At 45.8% G+C, this 16615-nt stretch overlaps 1 protein-coding gene across 1 annotated transcript; it reads right to left on the bottom strand.

The window, feature by feature from the left end:
* Positions 1–6416: 6416 nt before the first annotated feature.
* On the bottom strand, positions 6417–9875 carry SAT1 (spermidine/spermine N1-acetyltransferase 1). Its single transcript, XM_002719977.5, has 6 exons — positions 9172–9875; positions 8906–8957; positions 8732–8815; positions 7191–7292; positions 7066–7106; positions 6417–6937 (listed from the first exon to the last, which is right to left on the bottom strand). Exons 1-6 carry the CDS (start codon positions 9235–9237, stop codon positions 6767–6769), a joined length of 516 nt encoding a protein of 171 aa, XP_002720023.1. The 5' UTR covers positions 9238–9875; the 3' UTR covers positions 6417–6766.
* Between the last annotated feature and the right edge of the window lie 6740 nt (positions 9876–16615).

Here is a 16615-nt window from a genome sequence, read left to right as displayed (position 1 = left end):
CTGCCGGCACAGAAAGAGATGGTACACATTATTTGCCTCTTGATGGCAACACCACCTAGGAAATATTCTTCCACCCCCACCCAAATCAAACCTAAATCTGATCAAGTCTTATGTCTGACACCTTTGGCATTTTTTCTAACCAAAAAAAAGCATGTGGTATTACATAATCTGTTGAATAACATAAACGGACCTCTTTTATTTTTACCTTTTTAACTTAAAAATATGTATTTACCTGAGAGGCAGAGAGAGCTTCCATCCACTGTTTTACTCCCTAAATGCCCCAGTGGCCAGGGAGCTGAATTTTGGAGAGGGGAACCCAATTCAGGTCTCCCAGGTGGATGCTAGGAACCCAAGTACTTGCGTCATCTCTGCTGCCTCCCAGATTCTGCGTTAGCAGGAAGCTGGAGTCAGGAGTCAGAGCCAGAACTGAACCCGGGTACTCTGATGTGAAGACTGGTGTCTTAACTGGCATCTTTACAGCTCGGCTAACTGCCTGCCCCCACAGACTCTTTTTTTAAATTTTTTAATTTTTTTTTATTATTTTGACAGGCAGAGTGGACAGTGAGAGAGAGAGACAGAGAGAAAGGTCTTCCTTTGCCGTTGGTTCACCCTCCAATGGCCGCCACGGCCAGCGCACCGCGCTGATCCGATGGCAGGAGCCAGGTGCTTCTCCTGGTCTCCCATGGGGTGCAGGGCCCAAGCACTTGGGCCATCCTCCACTGCACTCCCTGGCCACAGCAGAGAGCTGGCCTGGAAGAGGGGCAACCGGGACAGAATCCGGCGCCCCGACCGGGACTAGAACCCGGTGTGCCGGCGCCGCGAGGCGGAGGATTAGCCTAGTAAGCCGCGGTGCCGGCCTCTTTTTGTTTTTAAAGATTTATTTATTATTTATTTGAAAGGCAGAGTTACAGAGATGCAGAGAGAGAGAGAGAGAGAGAGAGAGAGAGAGAGAGAGGTCTTCCATCCAGTGTTTCACTCGCCAAATGGCCTCTATGGCCGGAGCTGTGCCAATCCAAAGCCAGGAGCCAGGAGCTTCCTCTGGGTCTCCCACATGGGCACGGGGGCCCAAGGACCTGGGACATCTTCTACTGCTTTCCCAGGCCATAGCAGAGAGCTGGATTGGAAGTGGAGCAGCTGGGACTCGAACTGGCGCCTATTTGGGATGCTGGCACTGCAGGTGGTGGCTTTACCTGCTACACCACAGCGCTGGCCCCTAGACATTTTTTTAAAGAAAATAATTTTCAAAGACATCCAGTGGTGATTGAAATTATTTCTTTTTTTTTAAATTTAAAAAAAAATTTTTTGACAGGCAGAGTGGACAGTGAGAGAGAGAGAGACAGAGAGAAAGGTCTTCCTTTGCCGTTGGTTCACCCTCCAATGGCCGCCGTGGCCGGCACACCGCGCTGATCTGATGGCAGGAGCCAGGTGCTTATCCTGGTCTCCCATGGGGTGCAGGGCCCACGCACTTGGGCCATCCTCCACTGCACTCCCTGGCCACAGCAGAGAGCTGGCCTGGAAGAGGGGCAACCGGGACAGAATCCGGCGCCCCGACCGGGACTAGAACCCGGAATGCCGGTGCTGCAAGGTGGAGGATTAGCCTAGTGAGCCGCGGCGCCGGCCTTGAAATTATTTCTATTATATATCTGTAAACATACAACTAGATGTGAACATTATATACTTATTCCTCTCATACAACTGTAAAATCAGCACACATTTGTAAATGAAATACAAACAAACCTAGCACACTAAAACATGCTGATATACTGTGAGGGAAGATGTTCTGCCAAAATGAAGCTACTAGGGCAGGTGTTGTGGCACAGCAGGTTAAGCCACTGCCTGGGGTGCCTCATGTCATATTAGAGCACTGGTTCAAGTCCCAGTTCCTCCACTTCCATCTAACTTCATGCTAATGAGCTTGAAAAACAGCAAATGATGGCCCAAATTCTTGGGTACCTGTTACGCATGTGGAAAACCTAGACTGAGTTCATATCTCCTGGCTTTAGCCCTGCCCAAACCTGGATGTATGGCCATTTTGGGAGTGAATCAAGTGCCACTCTGCCTTTCAGATAATTTTTTTTAAGTGAAGTTACTGCTTGCAGAAGAACATGGTACTGACTGCTGGTGTGGGTGTTCTTTGGCTTTAGTATTGTGTGGAGTAGGATGACACAATTTCCCCATCATTTTGCTCTAAGAACTCTCTAGAAATTCACTTTTATACAGTGTGCCATGACTTCATTTGGCTTGGCAAGAGCTCACTGCTAATTATGGAGTATCAAGGTTCATACAAACACAAACTGAAATGATTGTATTTCAGTTGGGGCCAGAATTCAGTTACAACCTGATTATCCACATCAGTGGGTCTCAGCCTTGGCTCTGCTTTGGAAGGTTCTTTGAAATATAAGCAAAATAGGAGCCTCTCCATGTGGAGCGTTAGTATTTTCAAAAAGTTTTCTAGGCCATTCTAGTATATAGCCAGTACTGACAACCAAAGGTTTTGATGAGCCAGAACATGCTTATATTGATTATTCCTTTTTATAAATTATTTATTTATTTTCATTTTATTTGCAAAGCAGAGTGATAGATGAGAGATGGCTCATCCCCCAAATGGCTGCAACAGCCAGGGCTGGGCAAGCCTAAAGCAAGGAGCCAGGAATTCCATCCAGGTTTCCCATGTGAGTGGCAGGGGCCAAAGTACTTGGGTCATCATCTGGGGCCTCCCAGGGTATGCATTAGCAGGGAGCTGGATGGGAAGTGGAGGAGCCAGGACTCAGAATGTGGGCCTCCCAAGCAGCACCTTAACCCTAGCCTCAAGAGCCCACCTCTTGAGCATTCTTTTGTGCATAATCCAAAAGAAATACGAAAATTCCATCATTCTTATGGAGATCCTGAGGTCCTCTGCAAATATGGCAGGAACCCCCAGGGGTTTGAGACATTGATTGGGACCTTTATTCTCAGGCCTAGCTGTGTGGCCTTGGATAACTTAACTTCTCTGAGATTTAGTCTCCCATTATACAAAGAAACTATTAATAGTACCTACCTCACAGGGTAGTTGTGAAAATTAGATGAGATAATAAGGTATACAAAGCGTTGAACTTAATACTTGGTTCCTGTTATCATCAGCTATTATGTTGATAACCATCTGGAAGCTAATAAAACATTTGCTGGGCAGATGTGAGCCACAAGAAAAAAAGAGCTGATGGGGGCAAATCGGGCACTGGGAGAATATCATGAGGATGGCATGCTGGCCTTTGACAGGTGGGACTACAAAGGTAATGACAGGGGAGGGGTCAGTAAGGATTTCGGCTGTGGGTAACAGGTGACTGGCTGCAAGGCCCAGACTGGAAGCACCAAGTAAAGGGATGAGAACAAGCACAAGGTCACCCTGAGGTGACACCCCACAGGAAGAGATGATGAAGAAGCAAGACAATAAAGAAGGCGCCATTGAAGCAAACTGAATTCTGGTGGCGGACACAGCCATCGGTGCGCTCCGAGAGGGAGACCATGCCAGGAGGGAGCTGTGTCCCTGCCAGTGGGAGCTGGCGGCTGCTTTGCCAGGGCACGGCCAGTTGCATCAGTGGCTCCGAGCAGTCATTTGGCTCAGGAGCAGTGGCAAGTGTCTTCTGTTCGAGGCCCAGCTGGGTACCTAGTGGAAAGGAGGCTCATGGGAAGGGGTAGAGAGGATCTAAGGCTATCTTCAAAGAGTATCTTGCATGGGATGAGGTTGGTGGAGGTGTATTTCCTTGATTTCCAACGTTTCTTCTGAATTGTTTGCTTCTGTATTTCTATGAAAGACACTCTTTCTCTAAAAAGAGTACCCCATGGAGTCTAAGCAGTTGATGGTCTTGGGCTCTAGTTTGAGCAAGGGCAGACCATGGCTCTATTAGCAACCCTGTAATCAAACCGGTAGCAGGATGTCTTAAGCCTAGGCATAGACAAACCCAACTACTTTCTGCTTCAGTAATATCAGACACTTTTATTTTTTTTTAATTTTTTATTTTTATTTATTTATTTTTTTGACAGGCAGAGTGGACAGCGAGAGAGAGAGAGACAGAGAGAAAGGTCTTCCTTTTGCCGTTGGTTCACCCTCCAATGGCCGCTGCGGCTGGCATGCTGCGGCCAGCGCACCACGCTGATCCGAAGCCAGGAGCCAGGTGCTTTTCCTGGTCTCCCATGGGATGCAGGGCTCAAGCACTTGGGCCATCCTCCACTGCACTCCCTGGCCACAGCAGAGAGCTGGCCTGGAAGAGGAGCAACCGGGACAGAATCCGGCGCCCCGACCGGGACTAGAACCCGGTGTGCCGGTGCCGCAAGGCAGAGGATTAGCCTAGTGAGCCTCGGCGCTGGCTCAGACACTTTTATTTTATAAGTCTTTTAGGGACATCATAAACTCAGCAAAAATCAATTACTTAAGAAAAACATAGAGTAAACCCCCAAATATCCTGATGTAATAATTGCCTAGTCTTTTGGCCTGAAATACTATTCCTCCCAAATGATTATGTCAGCCACCATATTTTAGCAAAATCGTTATCATTATAGGGGTGTTGTATACACAGACTTTGTTTGTTTTCTTTTCTTGGTTTATCATTGTTGGTTGTTTCCTTTCTGATAATTTCCCTGTAATGTGTTCTGTTACTGGCCTGGTGACTTCGAACTGTTTACATTTGTTTTACAGCTCAGTTTTTAAAGGGTGTCTGCACTTGGCTTGAACATCCAGTGGGCTAATGGCTGTGGAGTTTCAGCTTCCAAATTTTACACTTAAGGGACGGATACAAAAACTTCATGAAAGCTTTCCTGTTGACAACACTGGACCTTTAAGGCTAAGCTTTAGAAGAATGAGAAAACAAAGAGTTATATTGTAAGTTGCCTGGTCTGTTTAATTTATTCATATATTTAAGCACAGTCAGCACGCAGTTGTTTTTCTGTAAGAGGCCTACTTTCCAAAAACACATTTTTCAAAATATCTTACATGCCCACAAGGCTCTTTGTGTTGTTACCCTTTTACTTCTGCCAGTGTTTCTCTCATCTAGTTACTTACAATCCTAGCAGGATCCTGGTTGAGAATCGACGCTAGAAGCCTATTTTCATTGCCTGCCCTCTGAGCTGTGCAATAAATCCCAAAGCTCTCCTGCATTAAATATGATACAGGAGCACACTTTTATATAACAGCTGCCTTCTAATCTGGGAAGCCGTAACACACTGATCCAAAACCACTCAGGGCAAAATCCCTTTTGGGGAGCCCAGTATTTATTTCCTGGAGAACACAGAAAGAGGTAATGCTTGTTAGGTTATCTGGTGATTTCTTCTAGAAAATGTTCATCTTGGACATTAATGTACGGTAGTTCTTAGCAACTACCATTTTCATTATCATGGAAATTAAGGGTTTAGGAACATAGGTAGATGTAACGAGTAAAGAAAGTTCAAGTATCTTAGGGGGAAACTGTCCCTTCCCCTCGCCACTGCTGTTTAATTTCAGTCCTTGTGGAAGCGTTTGTTTGCTTTCTCCTCATCCCCCAGCAGTCTGAAGGGTTCTCATTGTTTTATAGAAGCTCATTGTGTTAACATAGTACCACAAACTGACTCTCCAAACAGGATGCTAACCGATTTCTGATTTGTCCGAGCACCAAACTTTATTTGCAGTTTTGTAATGTGCCAATTTCTGTTAAAAGGTACAGACTTTTGCTCCTGCCTTATTAGGAAAGTGAGCCACATTTCCTGCTTTAGCTTCTAAAAGTATCTTGTGTGGTATGGAATTGTTGGAGACACTTCTATTTTCAGTGTTTCTTAATCCCCACCTGCACTCCCCACCATGCACGTTTTAATTTTACTTATTAATACGTTTATTCATTGTAGTTTTTTTTTTTTTTATAAAAACATTATTTTAAAGTCAGACAGATCTCCCATCTGCTGGTTTAATTCCCAAATGCCTCCAAGAGCCAGATCTGGGCCAGGCCAAATCCAGGAACTGAATTCAGGTCTCTCATGTGGGTGGCAGAGATCCAGCCATTTGAGCCAGCACCTGTTGCCTCCCAGGGGTCCATTAGCAGGAAGCTGGAATGGAGAGTAGAACCAGGACTCCAACCCAAGCACATGTGTTATGGGATGCAGACATCTCAAGCAGCAGCTTAAATGCTGTACCAAACCTCCACCCCCGGGCCTGTTTCTAATCTGGTTTTCCAGCTCTTGAAAATCATTAGGTGCACTGAACAGTGTCACCAATGTAAAGTCATGTTTTACAGTTGCTGTGTATAAAACCTTGGAATGCAAGCTGCTTTCTAGACTTTGGTAACACTGCACATGACAATCAAAACTGTAAAATGGGTTAAAAAACTGTGTTTTTAATGTTTGCCTACTATTTTTATTTTAGACTCAACAGCAAGAAAAATGATAAAAAAAGGATCACAGAATGCTTAAACCAATTAAATCAAAGAGTAGTTTATTAAAAAAGAATCAAAACAGAAACTCTAAGTACCAGTGTGTACATTGTACACATTTAAATGACTCACGAGAATGAAGTTTTTCATATATATTACGGTCACACCACCTTGTTGTTTATCAAAAGATGTTCAAGGAGAAATTTGACTCCAAATTACATATGAGATTGCCATTTTAAACAGACTGCATTTCAAACATGCAACAACGCCACTGGTAATAAAGCTGTGGAATGAGTGCTCATTCTATTATTTCACTACAAATAGGACAGAAGGCGAGATAAGTTGAGAATTTATTCTAAAATAGAATGGAAGCTGTCGTCGTCTACCAGCACTCCTCACTCCTCTGCTGCCATTTTTATCAAGTACTCCTTGTCAATCTTGAAGAGTCTCCACCCCTCTTCGCTGGACAGATCGGAAGCACCTCTTCTTTTGTAGAAGTTGATAGATGGTTCGTTCCATTCTGCCACCAAGAAGTGCATGCTGCTACAGCGGCACTTCATGGCAACCTGTTATTAGGGAGAGTGGAACACAGACTCAGCGACATTTCACCTGTTTGCCAAGACTCAGTTTTGCTTCAGTTGTTAAAATAATCTGGTAACCATTACAAATTCTGAAACCCTAAACTAGGACATACCTGGCTTAGATTCTTCAGAATTTCTGATCCTATGCCAAAGCCTAAAAGAAAGAGAAAAACGATTTAAAAGGCCATTGTAAGCGCGAACAGCCTGGTTTCTTTTTAGACCCTTCTCTATCCCATACCTCTATAATCACTCATCACGAAGAAGTCTTCAAGATATAATAACTTGCCAATCCATGGGTCATAGGTAAAATAGTACATGGCAAAACCAACAATGCTGTGTCCTGTAATAAGAGTTATCACATGAGATGTAGAGAAGAAAACCGATCCATCAAAGTCGTAGATGCAGAATCAGAAGCCTTTTACAGGTTTTACGAAGTAAACATGCATGAATTACAGAAATAAGCAGCCACTGAACTGGACTACCTCCTGACTTTTATGCTAGGGCAGTCCAGGCCACTGTTGGATGATCTCACTGTTCTCAGAACACGTATTTGCCAAAAGCACACATTAGAGCGAGCTGAAGCCAGGCTACAACTGTGGACTGGCCACTCAGCAGTCTGCCGGGTCTCACACTCAGGACGCGAGATGCTTTAAGTACTTGCCAGAGCAGAACTGCTGTGGGCTTACACTACACACACACATTATTCACATCCTACTGATAGACTGATACGCTGACTCGGGAATAAGTTGGGTTGACACGGCAGTTCAGAATAGTAAATATTTGTAGTTTACCAACTCTTGCTTCCTTAAGGTCAGAACATCAGGCCAAAGTATGCTGTTTAATTTCAGAACTTGCCTTCCCATTTACACATTTTCAATTTGCTTTCCCCAGTTTTTAAGCCAGAAGCAGCAACACCCAAAAAAAGGTATTTGGTAAAATCCATAAATCTCTACAATGCAGCACGTCATCCAGTACGTTTTCAGCTCATTTCTTCTAGCTTGGGGAACGGACGTCAGAAAAAGCTTACGAAAGCACCCCCCCAAACAACTTCCCCTTTTAGCTGTCTTCTGACCAGTCAACAGGGACCAGCAAAACAAAAAAGGCATGTGACTCCCTCAGAAGGGCGTCCACAAGTCCAAATGGAGGCAAAGGTTTCAAATTAAACTTTCTAGCCATTTTGTATTCCTTTGCAAACAAGACAGGAAGCGAGTATAATGGTGTTTCTGATCTACCGTGTTTTAAGTGTGTGATAATAGGACCTTACCTCATTTATCATGATCATCTACTTTATTGTGTAAAGGATCTTTTAGTTACCTCCCCGCCCATCCATGTACACGGAAGGGCCATGTACATGGCGAAGCTAGAGACTGTAACCTGAAGATTGGGACAAATTAAAGAAAAAAATGTGATTTAACACAATTACGAAAAAAGGTTACGTTAGGGTCAAACAAGAACCATTTCATGAAACTGAATTACAACAAATGACATCATTTATTCCTAACTCTTCCGGGTCTCCACAGCATTCCAGTACTTACTCAACAAGCTCAAAATTTTCCGGGTCGCCACAGCATTCCGATACTCAATATCCCGCCCTATTTATTATTAAGTGCGGCTCATCTATTAATTTCCCATCAGTAATTTGAGCACTGGCTGGCTGTTACTTCCAGCCAACTTCTCATCAGGGAGCTTCGGCCTGTGTAGTCAGTGGTTCTACACAGCCCACCTACGTTTCACACAACAGCCGGCCTCTCCGGCTTCTGGAGGGGGCCAGGGGGTTACCTTCCGGTGTGCAGTGCTCCTTGGGCACTTCTGCAACCAGGCAATGGTAGAAGGGGTGCTCTCCGAAACCATCCTCTAGCAGATCTGCAAGAAGGGGCAGCAAGGACAGTGTTGGCCTCAGTAAAGGCGACAGCCAGCGAACGCTTGTCCCCCACTCTGCCACTCTTGCGTTACCTTTTTCAGTTAATATTACTTGCTCTTCCATGTATTCATATTTAGCCAGTTCCTGGGGGCGACGCACACAGGAGAAAGAGAGAAGCAGAAAAGAAAATTGAGGCCTTGGCCCGGCCAGCTCAGCGGGAGGGGAATGGGGCAGGTGGCGCGGCTAGGGTCGGGGGAGGCGGGCGGAGAATGGGGAACCAGCCCGGACCGAAGCGGACTCCCCCGGAAACGGAGCCGCCCCACCCTCCGTCCCGGGAGAAGCTCGGGCCTAATGCTACCTTGATTAACCGCAGGATGTCACTGCAGTCGGCGGCGGTGGCCGGGCGGATCACGAATTTAGCCATTTTCGTCTTTTGCTTTTCTTCCCTTTGCGGACCAGGCCCCTGTACTTGAACAGTAGGAGGAGGTGGTTCCTCATTCGTCTCCCGGGAGCGTCCTCTTCTCAGTCAGGCTGGCACCATGACCCGGCGAACCTCGGCGTAAGAAGGAAACGGTTCCGTAGAGTTGCAACTAACAGCTGCGCAGCAAGCGGCGGCCCAGCCGGCCTTTTAGCGCGAAGAAGCCCCACCCCGCGCGTGAGACGGAGGCGCCTCATCCAATGAGGCCGCTGCCCTGCGGCGCACCGCCCCCTTTTCCGGACACCGCCCTCTGTCCCGGACGCCCGAGTGAACCCGGCCGGCGCCAGAGGCGACGTGCGGTTCTGTACCGCCGCCCTCTAGCGGCGTGTGGCGGAGCTTTCCCGGAAACTCGATCTGGGAGGCCGCGCGTCCTCCAGTAACCTTTGCTAAAGAAAAGCAGAATTCCCTCTGTGGCCCCCGCTCCGGTGACTTTGCTGCTTCCCTCCTGGCCCGTCAGGGAGACCTGGTCTTACGCGATGGGAAAAGGATTAGAGTCCCAGTTCTCAAGTGTGATCCTGGTGAGCTTGTGGATCCTGACGTCATGTGCCTTTTTCACTCTTGCTGGAATTTTCCAGAGGCAACCTGGTTTGTGATGGTGTCATTGCCCTTGTGACTAAAGGAATGTGTGCTTGTATATTGTTTTCCAGAATTCCTTAAGGTCAACTATTTGGGTTTCTCAATAGTTTTTCCCTTATACTTGTAGTTTTTAGACTTAGCACTGTGTTTTTTCCCCCTGATATTTTTTCTTTTGTGTTTCTTTTTTTAAAAAAGATTTATTTTAAAGAAAGAATTACAGAGAGAGAGGTCTTCCATCCGCTGGTTCACTCCCCAAATGACCACAATGGCCGGAACTGTGCCGATCACAAGCCAGGAGCCAGGAGCTTCTTCTCAGTCTCCTACCTGGGTGCGGGGGACCAAGGACTTGAGCCATCTTCCACTGCTTTCCCAGGCCCTAGCAGAGAGCTGGATCAGAAATGGAGCAGCCAGGACTCGAACCAGCTCCCATATGAGATGCCAGCGCTGTAGGCCGGGGCTTTAACCCACTGCGTCACAACACTGACCCTCTTGTATTCCTTCTTAAATCTCTGATCTCCCATGTAGAAACTCTTTTTTTCTACCTCAGATGCATTTTTGTAATTTCCTTTGGTGAAGTTCTGTCTTCGTCTAACTTAGTTTTGTTTACCTAAATAGGTCTTCATTTTTTTTATTTTTTGACAGGCAGAGTGGGACAGTGAGAGAGACACAGAGAAAGGTCTTCCTTTGCCGTTGGTTCACCCTCCAATGGCTGTCGCGGCCGGCGTGCTGCGCTGATCCAATGGCAGGAGCCAGGTGCTTCTCCTGGTCTCCCATGGGGTGCAGGGCCCAAGGACCTGGGCCATCCTCCACTGCACTCCCTGGCCACAGCAGAGAGCTGGCCTGGAAGAGGGGCAACCGGGACAGAATCCGGTGCCCGGACCGGGATTAGAACCCGGTGTGCCGGTGCCGCAAGGCAGAGGATTAGCCTAGTGAGCCGCGGCGCCGGCCCTAAATAGGTCTTTATAATTTATCTTGAAATGCTTGAGGGATGTGTTTCGTTGTTCATAGACTGAGAGATTTGGAAGTGGCCTTTTCGGTTATTGACCGACTGGCTATCTTCCGGCTTCCCGTGTAGTTGGAAGTTGCTGCAATCCCTACTTCCCCTGTCATTTATGCTTCTTTTATGTCCTTTAACTTTTTATTTTGAATAATCATATATTTCAAAGATGTATGATAATGTCATTGTTCTGGTGACTAAAAGGATGTATGCTCATGTATTATTATGTATTCTAGAATTTTTGAAGGTAAACTCTGCACTCTTCAGTAAAATGTCCCTCCCCAGACCAAAATGTTCGCAAAGAGTTGAATCACAGTATACCAACCCCATGACGATAGGAACTGGAGCAAGTATTTTCCGTTTCTGCAAAACGGGTCTTCTTTTACAACCCGCTTTCCCACACTCACACTGCTGAGGGCTGGGCTTTGCAGACCCTGCCTGGGTTCCGCACTCAAAGGATGCATTTCTTCCTTAAAGTATGAATGGGGTCCACAGTGTCAGCTGTTTGCAGAGTGAGGGCTTGGACTGCCAGTCGGTAATCACCTGTAACCTGAACAAATGATTCTCTACCTTAGTAACGTCCTGTACGTAGATAAGAAAGCAGAAGTGTGTTCTGTTACCCTTCCCACCCTCCGGGGATTCCATGGAGAGTGAGTCATTGTGAGAGTTTATGAAATGTCTTTCTCAAACGTCATCAGGAAGAACATTGCTTCCTGTCTGCCTCAGTTACTCCAAGTAGCATCATTTCTGATACCATGGGCTAGACCTCATGAATGGCCATAAGGCCGTTCCCTCCGCTGCTTCCGTTGAAAATGCCAGGGGATTTAGAAGATGTTTTTACACATTCACTGAAAGCAGTAGACGTCCCATGACTCAGCCCTCAGGATGGTTGCCTAGTGGAAGCGAAAACAAGGCGTTTTTCTGTTTGGGTTGCTCAGATTTTTAGAATAGCGATGTATTAACATGCACTGTAATTTTCTGCTATTTACTGTTTGCTGTTCTTCCGTTTAAGGTTCGTGTTTTTATACTTTGCTTTGCTTTTATGACAAGAACTTATTCTGAAAATCAGATGGCCAAAGCCCACAGGAATTCTGTTTGTGCACACAAAGAGCCTAGAACCCTAAGAAATATGTTTTCTTCATGGTCATAAATAGCTGGTTCCAATAGATAACCAACATTACATGTTGGGGCCGGTGCTGTGGCGCAGCAGGTTAATGCCCTGGCCTGGGGCACTGGCGACCCATATGGGCGCCGGTTTGAGACCCAGCTGCTCCACTTCCAATCCAGCTCTCTTCTATGGCCTGGGAAGGCAGTGGAGGATGGTCCAAGTCCTCCCAAGTGGGAGACCCCGAAGAGGCTCCTGGCTCCTGGCTCCTGGCTCCTGGCTCCTGGCTCCTGGCTCCTGGCTTCGGATCAGCGCAGCTCCGACCGTTGCGGCCAGTTGGGGAGTGAGCCATCGGATGGAAGACCCCCCCCCCCCCCGTCTCTCTCTGCCTCTTCTCTCTCTGTGTAACTCTGACTTTCAAATAAATAAATAAATCTTTAAAAAAACATTACCTGTTGATGCTGGAATTTGTATTTTTTAACATTTATTTTTATTTTAATTTGAGAGGCAGAAAGGGAATGCTTCCGTTCACTGGTTCACTCCTCAAAAGCCTGCAACAGCTAGGGGGCTGAAGCTGAAGCCTTGAGCTGGGCACCCAATCCCGGTTTCCCACCTGGGGGCAGTAGTTCAAGTACTTGAGATATCACCTGCTACCTCCCAGTGTTGGCATTAGCAGAAAGCTGGACTCAGGAGCAGAGCTGAACGCGGAGTGCAGGCTCTCGGAGACAGGATGCATGTGTGTTAGCCTGCAGGTCTATACCTGCCCCCTGAAAGTTGTATTTCAAACTGCATAACAAAGGGGTTAACTGCCTAACATGTGGAAAAATGTTATTTGGTTAATCAACAAGTATTTGTTGAGTCCTGTGCTAAGTACTTGGCGGATATAAAGGATCCCCCTGTGGGCAAGCAGCCTTCAGGGTATATAGTTTATTCTTAGAGGTTTGTGTTGTTTACTACAACAGAACGTAGTCTTTATGAGAAAGAGGATTGCTGTAACTGAGGAGGAGTGAGGAGGGGCAAGGAAGGAGGGAAGGAAAAGGCCAGGGCACTGCGCTAGGCGTTTTGCGGATGTCTCACTTGATCCTTCTGACCCTCCTGTGAAGTAGGCGACACTAGCTCCATCTTTGCAGTTGAGAAAACCTGAAGCTCACAGAGCTTGGAAGTGGTAGAGCGGTGAAGGTTTATGACTTAAGGCTGGTTTTTCTGACCCAGGGGCCAATGCTCAGCAGTGGACATACTGGCTTATGTATTTATTATTTATTTAAATTAATTTATTAGAGAGAGAGCGCTTCCGTCTCCTGCTTCATTCCACAAATGCCTGCAGTGGCTGGGACTGGGTCGAGCTGTCCCTGTGAACTTTTATTTCAAGATTCCACAGAGGTCAACTTCCAAAATGTTCTTTCTGGTATTTCGCTTGCACTATGCCACCAGAAAAATCAATTATTTAAAAAAAGAGATTGTCTAATACCATCCGTTTTGTTAATCCCCTATTGCCATTTAACAGATTATTACAAACTTAGTGACTTAAAGTAACACACATCTCACAGTTTCTGTGGGCCGGGAGTCTAGGTGTGGCTGAGCTGCGTCCTCCGTTGCGTGTGTCAGCCAAAAGGCGTTCTCATATGGAACAATCCTCTTCCATGCTCACTCAAGGGATTGGTGTTGGCAGAATGCGTTTCCTTGACTTGAGGGCCTTGGCTTCTTGCTACCTGCAGGTTGGAGGCTGCCTTCAGCTCCTGGCGGCTTCCTGCAGTTCCTTGCCAAGTGAGTATCTCTAGTATGGCTCTCTGTTGCCTCAGGCCAGTAAGGAGAGTCTTTAGAGTGGTCTGCCATCAGGGCAGAGTCTTTTTCTTTTTTATTGTGGAAAAGCAACACCAAGTTTGTCGTCTTAACCACTTTTAAGTGTACAGTATAGTCAAGTTGACTCTGTTCACAGTGTTGTACAACACATCTCAAGAACTGTTTCATCTTTGCAAAATAGAAACTGTCTACCCATTGAGCAATGACTTCCTGTTGCCTTTCCCCCTGCCAGTCCCTGGTATCTACATTCTACTTTCTGTTTCTATGAGTTGGAACTACTTTTGATACCTCATAGAAGTAGAATCATGTAGAATGTGTCTTTTTTTTTCTGACTGGTTTATTTCATTTAGGAAAGAAAGACACAGGAAAGAAAACACACACACACGCACGGTGTAATTCTTCAGGAGCCCTGTGGGAGGAGGAGACTGGAGACGTGGGACACGCATGCAATGTAATCTTCAGAAGTTGTTGAGTCTGGCTAGTGGACCTGATGGAGAACTCTGCCCACTTCTCTGGAAAACGGGTTATTCCAATGTCAGTTTACTGATTCGATCATGTAGCCTCATTCATTAGCATGCACTTTAAATTCCTTGATTGGTTCCTATAGGATGCCTCATTAGCAAATGCTTTCAGTTCTCTGATTGGTTGTTATCCTTGCCTTCTGACCGGTTGTTATCCCTGCCCTCTGATTGGTTGTTATTCTGGCTTCTTGATTGCTAGCCCTGCCTTACCAATGGTTGTTATTCTACCCTTCCCCTGACTGGTTAGATGTAGATCTGGTTTTCAGAAAGGGCCAAAGAAAGCCACTTTGTGTATCACATCCCGCACCAGCAAGCCTCTTTGGCAACTCCTCCCTTGGAGTCGCCCTCCTGACTGCTGCAGCAGGAGGTGTCTCGCTTTCAGTAAAGTTTGCTCACTGTCCATGTCCATGTCGAAATTCTTCTTCAACATGAGACAAGAACAGAGATTTCCTTCATCATCTGGCAACAGTACAATGGCACAAAATTTTCTTCTCTTTTTGTAAGGTTGAAAAATATTTTGTTATATGGATATACCACATTTCCTTTATCCATTTATCTATCAATGGACACTTAGGCTGTTTCCATTTCTTAGATGTTGTGAATAATTCTGCTGTGAACATGAGTGAACAAATACCTTTTCAAGATCCTGTTTTTGGAGCTGACACTGTGGCATAGTAGACAGAGCTGCCGTCTGCAGTGCCAGCATCCCATATGGGCACCGGTTCAAGTCCCGGCTGCTCCACTTCTGATCCAGTTCTCTGCTCTGGCCTGGGAAGGCAGTAGAAGATGGCCCAAGTCCTTGGGCCCCTGCACCCATGTGGGAGACCTGGAAGAAGCTACTGGCTCCTGGCTTTGAATCATTGCAGCTCCAGCTGTTGTGGCCATTTAGGGAGTGAACCAGCAGATGGAAGACCTCTCTCTCTCTCTGGCTTGCTCGCTCTCTCTCTCACTCCCCCCCCCCCGCCTCTGCCTCTGCCTCTCTGTAACTTTGCCTTCAAATAAATAAATAAATAAATCTTTTTTTTAAAAAAAGGATCCTGTTTTCATTTCATTTTAATAAATACTCAGAAGTGGGATTTCTGGATCACATGGTACTTCAACTTTTACTTTTTTGAGGAATTTCCAATACTGTGTTCCATAGCACCTGCAGACTTTTATCTGCACTTCAGCAGTGTACAAAGGTCCCATTTTTTCCACATCCTCACCACGCTTGTCATTTCTGTTTTTTTTTCTTTTTGATAGTGACTGTCCTAATGGGTGTGAGGTAATGTCTCATTGTAGTTTTGATTTGCATTTTCCTGAAGATTAACAATGTTGAGTGTTCCTTTGTATGACTTTTGGCCATTTGTGTGTTTCTTTTGGATAAATGTTCAAGTCCTTTACCTATTTTAAAATCAAGTTATTTTGGTTTTGATGTTGAGTTGTAGGGATTCCTTATCTATTCTGGATATAAATCCTTTATCAGATTATAGTATGTAAATACTTTTTCCCATTCTGTAGGTTGCCTTTCCATTTTGTTGGTTGTTTCCGTGGTGAACAGAAGTTTTTATGTTTGATGTGATGTAGTTTGTCTATTTTTATGCTTTTGTTGTCTGCCAACATAGTGCTTGAGTATGTGTCCTGGCTCTGCTTCTGAGTCCAGCTTCCTGCTAATGTGCACCTTGGGAGGCAGCAAATGATGGCTCAAGTAGGTGAGCTCCTGCCATCTGCATGGGAGACCTGGATTGGGTTCTGGCCTTATGGCGTTAGGTGGGCCAAGCCCAAATTGCTGTGGGCATTTGGGAAGTGAGTCAGTGCATGGGAGATCTCTCTCTCTCTCTCTCTCTCTCTGTGCCTGTGTCTGTTTGCCTCTGCCTTTCAAACAAATAAATTAAAAAATTTAAAAAGACTACTGCCCTTTCTCAGCTCAGGATCAAGGCTGTAACTCCTCATAAATACTTAGGAGATCCGAAAAGTGCAATCAACCAACCTTAGGCCTTCTAAACGATCAGCTTTTTTTAATCTGGGTATGGAGGTTACTCAATAAGAAGATCACAGAAAATAATTGCCTGTTAGTCCACGAAGTATAAGACACCCCCTCTTTTCCCTATGGCCTCTGGGCACATGCAATAGAATTTAAAGTTCGGAATCCAGCTTACTAATCTTGGTACCATTCTCAAAATGGTAATTAAATGTTAACAATGAATCCAGGAAAATAGAGAATACTTCAAAGAAGGAAATGCAAGAGAGTGAGTCCCACCCAAGCAGCCTGTGTTTGGCCTGAGGAACAAGGGACAGACCCACCTTCTGCCTTGTTGGGAGAGGGTGTTTGATGTAATCTGCTGG

This window comes from Oryctolagus cuniculus, chromosome X (assembly GCF_964237555.1).
Source record: "Oryctolagus cuniculus chromosome X, mOryCun1.1, whole genome shotgun sequence".
Lineage (NCBI taxonomy): Eukaryota > Metazoa > Chordata > Mammalia > Lagomorpha > Leporidae > Oryctolagus > Oryctolagus cuniculus.
This window is presented reverse-complemented; position numbering and strand designations above follow the sequence as displayed.

Bases quoted from the DNA above. Each gene is read 5' to 3' on its own strand.
- SAT1 (XM_002719977.5), bottom strand. From the start codon at position 9,237: ATGGCTAAATTCGTGATCCGCCCGGCCACCGCCGCCGACTGCAGTGAC. The intron at 8,958-9,171 runs GTAGCATTAGGC...CGTCGCCCCCAG, and splicing joins ACATCCTGCGGTTAATCAAG to GAACTGGCTAAATATGAATA. The intron at 8,816-8,905 runs GTAACGCAAGAG...CCCTTCTTGCAG, and splicing joins AGTAATATTAACTGAAAAAG to ATCTGCTAGAGGATGGTTTC.